At 32.0% G+C, this 11,912-nt stretch overlaps 1 protein-coding gene across 1 annotated transcript in view; it reads right to left on the reverse strand.

Moving 5' to 3' along the window:
• LOC126743730 (P2R1A-PPP2R2A-interacting phosphatase regulator 1) overlaps positions 1 to 11,143 on the reverse strand; it is a 32,898-nt gene extending 21,755 nt beyond the window's left edge. The window contains exon 1 of the mRNA XM_050450947.1: positions 10,802 to 11,143. Coding sequence (XP_050306904.1) covers positions 10,802 to 10,947 — 146 coding nt within the window. The 5' untranslated portion in view covers positions 10,948 to 11,143. The remainder of the gene's footprint in view (positions 1 to 10,801) is intronic.
• Positions 11,144 to 11,912: the final 769 nt, after the last annotated feature.

The following is an 11,912-nucleotide window of genomic DNA, read 5'->3' on the forward strand; positions in this document are numbered from 1 at the left end:
ATTTCAAATTTTCCTTAAACCATTTTTTTTTAATCTTAAACTTTATAAAAATATAGGTCGATCAACCACAATAGTACCAATTACGTTTCAGGCTCAAAGTATTTTCGTTCCTTTCAATCATCTTGGTACAATACCCATCCTTGGTTGTGTGGGAGTATATGCTCAAAAATTATTTTGTTGGCCGTGTGTTCTTCTTTCACATGTAAAGTCTGTCTGGGTCAAAGAAGGATATTATGACCTTAAAAATTTGCAACGGTCAGCAAAAAAGCATGCGGAATCAGGCAATCATTTAACATCATTTATGAATTTAAAAAGACTAGAAAAAAACATGTCAACAATAAAAGATTTACTACAGGAAAATGTCTCACATTGTAAAATCATATACAATGAGAAAGTTAGAAAAAAACAGAATGTTACTTAGTAACTTAATTGATACCACTATACTCCTAGCAAAACAAGAACTGTCATTTTGTGGTCATCGAGAGGGTGAAGGTTAGGAAAATAGGGGATACTTTATTGAAGTTTTTAATTCCAAAATAAAATATAATGAAGAACTACGAAATCATATTAAAAAGCTTGGAAAATCATTTTGTTTCAAAACCATTCAAAATGATTTAATTTTTTGCATAAGTGAAGTAATTAAAGAAGAGATTAATCAGCAACTTAAAGACACGAAGTTTTTTGCCGTAATTGTAGATGATACCACCGACATTACTGAAAAATCCCAGTGTGCAGTGTCACTAAGATATGTAGAAAAAAATCTCTTAATATTTATGAACGATTTTTGGGTTTTTACAATGTGAGTGATGACCGAACTTCAGAAGCCTTATACACATTAGTTGCCAGCGTTTTAGCTCGATTTAATTACAGAGAAAAGCTCGTGACACAGTGCTATGATGGAGCAAGTGTCATGGCTGGTCACATTAACGGTTTGCAAATGAAAATTAAAAATGATGCTCCTGAAGCAACTTTTATTCACTGTTCAGCCCATAAACTAAATTTGGTGCTTCAAGACGGATGCAAATCTATTAACGAATGTCGAATATTTTTTGCTACTTTATCTAGAATCCCTAATTTCTTTCATCAGTCGGCCAAACGAACAGTGGTTGCAGACAACCTGATTGCTAAACGAATCCCGTCCTTTTGCGAGACCAGATGGGCATCCCAATCCAAGATTGTTTTACTACTAACAAATGAATACCTCAACTTTATCTCCGTGTTTGAAAATATTATGAATGATCGATCTTTAGGTGCGGTCTCTATTAATAGTGCTAAAGGATTTCTAAAATCCAGATTTTCTTTATGACATTTTACAATAAAAACTAAATAAACTGTTAAAAACTGAACTGAAAATAATATTTGGCGATGAACAGTTTTCAGGCTGTAGTCCGCAACAAATATTTAATATTCTCACAAACGACTTAAAAGATGTTTTTCCGTATACAACTAAACTTATTATGCTCATATTAACTTTACCTATTGCAAGTGCAAGTGTGGAAAGACATTTTTCTTGCCTTAAGAGAATAAAGGCTACCTTCGTAATACTATGAATCAAGACCGGTTATCTAACCTTGCACTCTTGTCAATCGAAAAGTCGCTTATTAATGATATGACTAGTTCCAAAACAGACGGAAGAGGACTTTTATGAAAAAATTATAAAAACTTTTTTAGTAACTAAAAATCGATCCCTTGAGTTAGTTTTTAAAGTTTAATTTGTTAGCTTATTTTTCTTTTAAAATTTGTTATTTAGGTCTGCTATAGAGGTTAATTTTTGGTTTGTTTTCGCATGTATTAAATACATTACAATAATAAATAACTATTATAAACGTTGTATTGTTCGAAACTTTAATTCTTTAAAATGCTTTATTTCAACTTAAATCTTTTTTTTTCCAAAAACTAACAAATTTATAATGATAGTTTTGTTGGAAATAAATTATCTAAAAAATCGCGGTTTCTTATAGCCTTATTCTGCAAAAAGGAGTTAAAAATATTTAAATAATTTAAATGTGGGTGTATTAAATTTTTGGTCGTTTTATAATACCTGTTACAGTCCATTCCATTGTTTTTAAATTATACCCATAACTTGAAAATATATTATAATTAATTTTTGGGGTTCGCCTCACCTACCAAAACCCTCCAGATCCGCCACTGGTGTTCGTGTATGGAGACGTCCCGGTGAACCATACTTGGACGACTGTGTGCAGGAAATTGTTCCATTTGGAGGTGGATCAATAATGGTATGGGCCGGTATAACTTTGACAGGACACACGGACCTTGTGGTATTTCGGGAAGGGACTTTAACGGCTATCCGTTACATAGAGGAGATATTGGAACCTCATGTCGTCCCATTTGCCCAAAATATGGGCACTGAGTTCATTCTACAGCAAAATAATGCCAGGCCACATGTAGCCAGGCTGGTGAGAAATTTCCTACAGTAGCACAATATTAATGTCAGGAGATGGCCAGCTAATAGCCCGGATCTAAATTCTATTGAGCGTCTCTGGGATGAACTGGCAAGACGTTTGAGACCCTTCCAAAATCTGAACCAAGTCGCAGATGCTATTTTAACGACTTATGAGCAGTTACCACAACAAATAATCGGAAATTTAGTGGAAAGCATGTGCCGTAGTTCTTAGAGCCAGATGTGGACATACTGATTATTAATATCTACCCTTTTTCTTAATTTTTTCCTTAAATAAATTTTATTTATTTTTGACACTTTAATTTGTATTTTTTTAATCGTATTACCAAACAGCCTTTTGAAAACAATAATTAAGTAAATTTTAATAAAGGCACCTATAAACTATTTAAAAAATATAAATGTTTGACAAAATAATACATAATTTTTTTACTTATTGAATTTTAAAGACATGTCTCTATATTCATTTTGAGTAGTTAATGTAGTAATGATGGTTTGCAGTTGATACAATAACCTGATAGAAATACTGGAAGATTGCATATAATAAAACATGCTTTTTTTTCTTTTGGAATGGGTCCCATTATACAAGTCTCTTTTAATAATCAGGGGATGTTTGGCTATTGACTGATTTCAATCAAAACACTATTGCATAGATATTAAAAATTTCGTTGAAAACTTAACTAAACATTATTATGAAATGAAGCAGATTCTGTGCTAAAGGCGATTCAGAAAACAACCACTCTATTTGTTTCTGGCCTGGATCCAAGTACAAAGGAGAAAATATTTTGAACTTTTTGGAAAGTCAAAATTTGAGAGACCAATGTTTCTGTGAAAAGATGAAAACTATACCAAAGAAAAAAGATACAGTTCTTTTAAATTGATAGTCCCACTAGAAAAGAAAAAGGATTACATGTCTGCGTCTGTGTGGCCACAGGGAATTATTGTAAACCCTTTTCAGAACCTTCAGCGCCAAAACCCAAAGGCAAGAGTACACCCTCAAAAACAATAAAAATCATGCATATAAACACCTGATCTGTAAGAAATAAAGCAGAAATGCTTGAAGCGTTCTTAGAAGACAAGTCATTTGATATTGTTTGTCTCTCGGAACATTGGCTTAAACAGGAAGAAGCAGAAGTTCTACAGCTTGGTAGTTACAAACAAGCTAGCATATACTCGAGAGCATATATACTAAGAATTGTTTTAAAGTAACAGATTATGATGTAAAAATGTTTTGTGTAGAAAAATGTTTTGAATGTTGTGCAGCATTTTTAAATCACTTAAATGTATATGTTTTAGCAATATATAGGTCTCCATCAGGAAATTTCCAACAATTCATAAATTCAATTGAATCAATTATAAATAAAATTGGTATACATAAAAAAAAAATTTTTGTGGGAGCTTTTAATGTCCACTTCAATACTGATCAGCAGAATTTCCTTGACCTTTCTGACATCATGGGGAGCTATGATTTTAAACAAACTATAACAGATTATACAAGGGCTGGAGCTTGTCTGGACAACATTTTTATAAATTTCAGTACCGATTCCTTTAAATCCAGTGTGTTTGATATTGGGGTGTCAGATGATCTTGGACAGGAGCTCGAAGTGATCGTTGAGAGTATTATTGGTAGGACTCTGCACCACCATAAGGTATGTAGGCCTGTGACCCAAGGAGGTATGTTGTCTTTCTTTGAACTGGTTTTCTCATATAACTGGAATTTTGTGACAGAGGAGAGTGTAGCTGTCATGACTGTTTCAAAATATTTCTATCTTCTCTAGAAAAAGCATAGGTATACTCAATCTTTTCCCCTAAAAACATATAGGGTGAGGACCGATCAGAGAAATACAATAACTTGGTTTGACAATAACCTAAGGGCCATGCGGGATCATCTACAGTTGCTGAGTGGAGTGTCTCGACAGTACAAAAACAGAAATTTTGAGGGGGAGTTTAAGGACTTTCAAAAAGCTTATAGAGCTGCTATACAGGAGGCAAAAATATATAGATAAATTCATCTCATCAGCTTCTAATCCAACTAAGGCCGTATGGCAAGTTGTTAATGGTAGTGTAGGTACGTCAAAAACGAAAAAATCTCATGAAAGTACTTTAACGCCTGACGATTTCAATAATTTCTTTTCATGTATTGCCCATGATACTGTTGGAGACATTCCACTGTCGCAGGGTGACCCAATCCTGTTCTGGGTATGCCGGAGAATGTGTTCTCTTTCTCTCCTGTATCATTCATAAAAGTAAGAGAGATTATTGATGGCTTAAAAAATAAGACTAGTCAAGACATCTATGATCTATGGGCTAAATGTCAAATTAATTAAGTCTGTTAAAAACATTATCATAGCTCCAGTAACAAAACTAATAAACAGATGCTTCAGGGAGAACACTTTTCCAGGTGTGCTCGGATCAGCCAAGGTAATACCTATTTTTAAAAAGGGTGATCCTGATAGGCCCGAGGACTACCGTCCTATCTCCTTGCTGCCCATAATTTTTTACATCCAGCCAGTTTGGTTTCAGGAAAGGCAAAAGTACCACTATGGCCATTTTAGACTTAGTTGATTACTTGTTAAATGCTTTTGATAGCTTGCAATATGGCAGTGTCTTGTTCTGCGATCTGAGCAAGGCACTCGACTGTGTTCCCCTGTTTTCAAACTTTTTGTTTGAAACAAAAAGTTTGTTTTCACTACAGAGAAGGGCAATCAGAATTTTGGGTAGGCTGGGTTGCGGGGAGGATTGCAGATCTGTTTTCTCTATGTACACAGGAAAAGGGATTGTTATAAAGTACATGGTGATATACACGACTATGGTACTAGAAACATAAATAGGCTAGTTCCAATTTACCAACGCTTAACAAGGTGTCAGAGTGGTCCCGGATTTCTAGCTGTTAAGTTACATAATAAACCTCCTACCGACTATGTGGATTTAGATTTGGAACGTTTTAAGAATAAAATAAAACAAATTCTAGTCTCTAACGCCTTCTATTCAAGGAAGAGTTTTTAAACTTCACATTCTATCTGTGACATTGAGTACCTACCTATATATTGCATTTTATCTAAGACATATTGTGATTGTGTATTGTTCATAGTATGTATATCAATCACTGTGTTTTGTTTTTAATGAGTTTTATGTAGTGTTTTAGGAAAAATTTTCTTATCAATTTTTATAAACAGTCACCGTATTTTTTAACTTTGTAATTCTTGACTTGTGTGAATACTATTTCGTATATTGGCATTAATAAATTGATTGATTGATTATTAAAATTGGTTGTAAGGAGTGATGTAAGAAAAGAATATTCTCGAGAAAGAGCCAGAAACTTCTCGCCAAGAATTTTCTAAACTGTGAGTTTTTTTTGTGAGTAATTTTTTTCTTCTATTACTTCTCATTTCAATCAATTTAAAAATTACAATTTCTTTGTAGGAGGATATGTACATATATTGTTTTTTCCAATTCACATCATAGGATATTTTTCTCAAATGCCCATAGTGTTGCTTATGAAATGTTTTTTCGCTTTGGCCGGCGGAGAAATCCCGCGAGCCACGAGGGAATTTAAAGTCTTAATATTATTTCCCTACCACAACATCTAAAAAACAAAAGTTACCAAAAAATTAAAAGAAGCGTAGCAACTGGTTGTTCGAACTTAAGGAGGATATTTTGAAAAACTTAATTTCATCTTCATGCATAGATGCATGCACAAATTACAGTAATACAGCTAATACAACATCTAATGTGAAAATACAATTTTATAAATATCTAATGAATCAGTCAACTTTACTTAAAATTGTAAAAACCATTCACTCTAATGCAATTGGTGAAGACGCTTTTTCTTTAAAAGATGTACATCTCTGTATGCCTTTTTGTTTAAAGACATTACTTAATATTGTGAACAGTTGCATTTTACAACATTTTCATCGTACAATCTTGAAAAAGGCAATTATAAAACCCTTAGTATCAGATCACTAATCCAAAGGAATTTAAAGACCTCAGGCCTATAAGTATATTGCCATTAGTATCCAAAATCTTGGAAAAATGCATTCACCATCAAATTTGGGCATATATTATATCACATTCTTTAATTCCTGATTGCCAGGCAGGTTTTAGAAAGAACTTTAGTACTTCTACCAGTTTAGTTAACCTTAATGAAATCAGAAAAAAAATAATTAGGGGCGAAGAAAAAGGTTGTTAGATTTTAGTAGAGCCTTCAATACTATAAGTCACGAAATGCTATTAGCAAAACTTCATTATTTTGGATTTGGATGGAGTACATTTTTTTAGGTCTTATTTAGCTGGCAGGGCCCATCACGTAGTTCTTAATAAGGAATTTTGCACAGAAATATCCGTTACCATACTGTACTGCAAGGTTCCATTTTGGGTCTATTGCTCTTTTGTTTATATGTTGCTGACATGATATCTTGTGTAAAACACTCAACATTACAGCAATATGCGGATGATTCTCAAGTATATCTTTTATTTTCACGTCAAAATCTTCCTATAGCTCAATTTCAGTTTAATCAGGATTTAAAAAGTATTGATTAACTTTTCACAGGATCACAACTTAAAATTCGAAATCTTTACCTACCAGTAGTCAACGAGGTCAAAAATCTGGGTGTGTATTTTGACACTTCAAACTCATATCAAAATCTGATACAACTGCTTTCTCTATACAAAAACTCCGAAATTGCTGTATGCGTTTTGCATTCTAAATACCATTTAGGAATCATATTACTCCCTATTTAAATCACAATTTTATTTTAAATATGAAAAATTGTAAAAAATGCCATATGTACACCTTAATTGATAAATAACATTTTAAAAACTGAAGAACCTCTATATTCAGTAAATAATTTTAAAAATCATCTTCATGTGTATAACACTAGATTTATAAATTTATTTAGAGTCCCACAGCATAGAAACACAAATTTTCCAAAATCTTTTGTTTTTGTAGACTCTCAACTTGGGAATAAGTTGCCTGAGCATGTTAAACAATTTTCAATAGGAGTATTTAAAAAAATATATTCAAAACTATCTTCTTGAAAAACTGCAATGGAATGTTTAATTTCATTTGAAATAAATACAATTAATGTTCAAAAAACCATGAAAATGGCTGCATACATTTTTTTATAGGGCTTTGGTATTTGTTCACCTCCATCTAAATTTTCTTTACAAGTAGCACCCCTTGCGCGTCTACCTACCTCCCTCTGGTATTTCTTTTACTGTTAAAAAAAAAAAACAAAAAACGTATTATCATAAATTTGTCTTAAGAAAAGTACTACTTATATTGCCAGGTTAATAGTTATTATTCATTGTTTTTTATTTATTATCCTTTTTTTAAAAAGGGCCTTGCAGCAAGACCCTTGCTGGTTTCACCTGTGCTAATGCTTTCATAATTGAGGCATGGTCCTATGATAAATAAATTTATTTTGAATTTTATGCATTGGAATTTGAAATTATTAGCATAATTAATTGTGCATCTAATCAAAAATTTGTATTTATTTTGTAGCTACTTTTTAAAATAAACTGCTCATTATTATTATTTGTTTCTGTGCTATATTTGGACGAAGACACAGAAACTAAAAACTTATAAAACTTGATTTTAAAACTTATTGGCTCACAACTTAAAATTGATAGACCAATCCATGACTGAGCATGAAAAACGAAATCCCGCAACTTCTTATAACTCTGTTTTTGAAGGTGGTAGACAATGGTACAGTGAAAACGTCTTGTCGAACTTGCATTGTCTTATTTATTTAATGTAACACGACGTTTCGGTTGGTAAGTACCTCCAACCATTATCAAGTGTAAACTGACTGCAAACTACTATTCTATAGGCTTATATACTAGATGTGTGCAGCGATGTGGAAAGGAAAGTCATCCGTGAAAAGAGTTGGGGGGAGGACATGCCTCTCTCTAGATCCTACACTGTCCTGAGAGTAGAGGCTTCCAGATGTTGGGTACATCGAAGCTTGGCTGGCTGAAGATCCCCTGATTCTGTCAAATGAAAACTGCCTCTACGAACTTCCTCTTCCGCCAGTGCTGTTCCTTGTGCAGAAACTCTTTTCACGGATGACTTTCCTTTCCACATCGCTGCACACATCTAGTATATAAGCCTATAGGATAGTAGTTTGCTGTCAGTTTACACTTGATAACGGTTAGAGATACTTACAAACCGAAACGTCGTGTTACATTAAATAAATAAGACAATGCAAGTTCGACAAGCTGTCTTCTTATAACTCTTTAAGTATTCATGGTCGAAAATTTAAACCTCCCTGACTAATGGTTTAAAGGCTCGGTGGTTCAAAAAATAGACCATATTTTGATGTTGCTTTGCAATGCGCTGCCGCAGCACAAAATTTAAACCCTCTATTGGAGGTCGCTCCGTGGACATTTTAACGTTTTTTTTTTAGTCTGGCGGTTAGATTTCTTATTCGGTGGATAGCAGCATTAATGAAACACCTGTTACGAATTAAATTTTGAGGTTAAAATAAACAAAAGTTAGTTATCTGTATCTAAATTGATAAATACTATTAGATCCTGCAAAAAGTGATAGCTTACATCATTCCAGTAAGTATAGATATTTAATAAAGTATTGTATAGATATTTTATTAAGAAAGAAAAATCCATGCTGTTGGAACCGTAAATATTAATCGTCATCATATGCCAAAATTTAATTTTTTGCAGAGTGTTTCCAAAGTTATCATGCAACATAATTTTTAAGTACCCAAGTTTGTATGAGTTTTTAAATAAATCTGTTATCTTACTCTTAGTTTTCAAAAAAAAATTTTTTGGCTCCACTAGGTATTTTTTCACCAACTAAATTAGGTGCGGCTAAGAGATAAGGACATTGGAACCAGGGTAAGCTAATGATAGAATCAGATTCTGCAGCTGAAGACAAGGACTCATCTTTTTCAGATTAGATTATATTTTCTATATGAATATGCAAAACATTGCTGTTTCTTCTCAGAACTTTGTTTATTTCATGTGTTCTAAAGTACATTTAAAACAAAACGGAATATTAAAAATAACAGAATTTTATATTATATATATCTGGAGATAAAAAAAATGTTTATAGCATTTAAAAATACTTTATCCCTAAATATTTTAAAGTGAAGATCAAGTTAAATTATTTGTTTACAGTTTCATAAAAAAAGCTAATAATTTTTAAGATATTCTGTGCCTTATGTTGATGTTAACACATGATTTTTTTATAAAATTGAATTAATAATTTTACAAGCATTCCAAATATTAGGTAGTTTTTAGGGTTTCAATTTGTTGGGGACAGTTTTTTTAAGTAATTTTGTGTAGTGTTCCTATAACTATTAAGAATACATTTTCTGAAAAAATGTTTTATTTAAAATTAAAAAAGTTACATTAATAAATGAAACACACTACTTGTATTCAGCATATAATAAATAAAAAAATTGCTGCCTAGTGCTTTCGTGCTTTATACTGACATACTCATTAAAAAAGTAGGTATACACCTTGTGATGTTGATTATGGGACACCCTATATATTACTAGTTATTTTTTTCATTTGTTATTAATTAAAAATAGTTTAGGTCTGTAAGTTTTTTCTTTTTTAGATAATTGGAATAATAGATAGATAATCACACTTTGTTAATTGAATATGGCAGTAAATATTAGGAAATAATTAGTTGCTTATTAACCCTATCAATTTGACAGACAATGACAAAAGGCTCTTAGTCAAAGAAATAGGATGGTTCATATTATTTGTAAGACTGCACCTTATTATATTACAATTTTATTTCCAAATACAAATACAACAAAAAAATCCTTTATCTTAAAAACTAAGAATTATAGACCTACATGTTTATATAAACTTTTCATCTGAAAACCAATCATATATATAATTTTATCAAATATATCATTTTAAACAATGATACAATTTGTTTAAAATCTTATTAACCAGTAAGGACTTAATAAGTAATAAACCTTACTCATTAATTAGTAAGGTTTTATTAATATATTTTCAATTATAAATGAATGTTCACTCTGTGGTAAAGATTTTTATTCTAATGTTGTCATGATGATCAACACTTACTTTTACAAGTTTTTTTTTCTTTGACAATAACTATTATCTTTAAAAGCATTTATGATGAATTATATTAATTTAAATTTAGTACATTTATAATATATTAGTATAGTCATAGTCCCTTTAATTTTTCCTGATACCCTATGAATAAATAGTAACTATATCTAAATCCTATACAAAATAAAGATTCATTGTACTTTAAATTGTTTTTATAATTGACCTAAGCCCAAAATACCCGCGAAACCAGGAAATGAAAAAAATTCAAAAATATGTCCCCCTTTAAAATCCAATATTTTGTCAACCCTTAAATCTTAATTTATATTTATTTACCTGGGAGTAGAGCTGCTAGAACTGGTGGCAGTCATCGTGGAACTAGTGACCTCATTAATCATCGGAGCGCTGGAACACCTTTTTAAGGGACCTGGGGCATTTCCAGGGGCCCCATCAACGTCCATTGCCGAGTTGGAGGACGACATGGTAAAGCGGTTTTCTCAATAGCATTTGACCATTACTTTCGCGATTATTTACGTCTAGTTTGATTCCGAATTGTTAACTGAGCTTTTAAGAATGGTTTGGGAAACTTTTGACACAAATTAAGACTGGAAAAACAACACTTTAGCCAACTCTTTCCTGCCACCAAAATGGAAATACTGAACTCACTCAACTGATTGAAGGAACTGTCAGTGAGTGTCAAAAAAAAATGGCAAAATTGCCGGTTGTCGGGAGGAAGTACGCATGCGATTCTGTAGGAATCTGCGTATGGAATCCGAGAACTTTAAAGCTTACACAATAAGTGGCGCTAGTGTGGTAACCATTGTAAAATAGCAACGTTGCCTATGTGATTTAATTGTAATAAGATTTTGAGATTTCGTAAAATTTGAATATAATTAGTATACAGTAGAATTCCTCTTAACCGGTCACCTCGGGACTGCATACCTGGCCGGTTGCCGTTTTGGCCGGTTAATCCGAAGTGTACTTATATCGACGTGTTTAAGGCAGAACGACACAAACGCCAAATTACAAATTTTTCAGGAGACACAAAATACCGTGTAACATTCGTATTTATTTTTTTAAAGCATTATGTTTGTTACTAAAAAAAAGAATTTTTTGTTGTTAATTTTTTTTATAAATTTTTTTTGTCTTAAGTTGATAAGTTAAGCTGTAATCTTAAAAATTAGGATTTTTTGGCGTTTATGCCAAACGTTATTGACTTATGGTGTTTATGCCAAAATGAAATAGTCGCTTGTGCCAAAACATGTCTGTTAATGGGTGTGTAAATTGGCGCTTATCTGGAGATGTGCCAAATTACTTTTTTAACACAAATATTTTTTTTTTTTTGGTTTTTATGCCAATTAAAAACACAAATTACTTTTGAATATAATTTATAAAAGAACATTGTTGTATCATAAAATACATATTTATTTTTAAAAATTGTAACAAG

The sequence above is a fragment of the Anthonomus grandis genome, chromosome 13 (assembly GCF_022605725.1).
Source record: "Anthonomus grandis grandis chromosome 13, icAntGran1.3, whole genome shotgun sequence".
In the NCBI taxonomy this organism is placed as follows: Eukaryota; Metazoa; Arthropoda; class Insecta; order Coleoptera; family Curculionidae; genus Anthonomus; species Anthonomus grandis.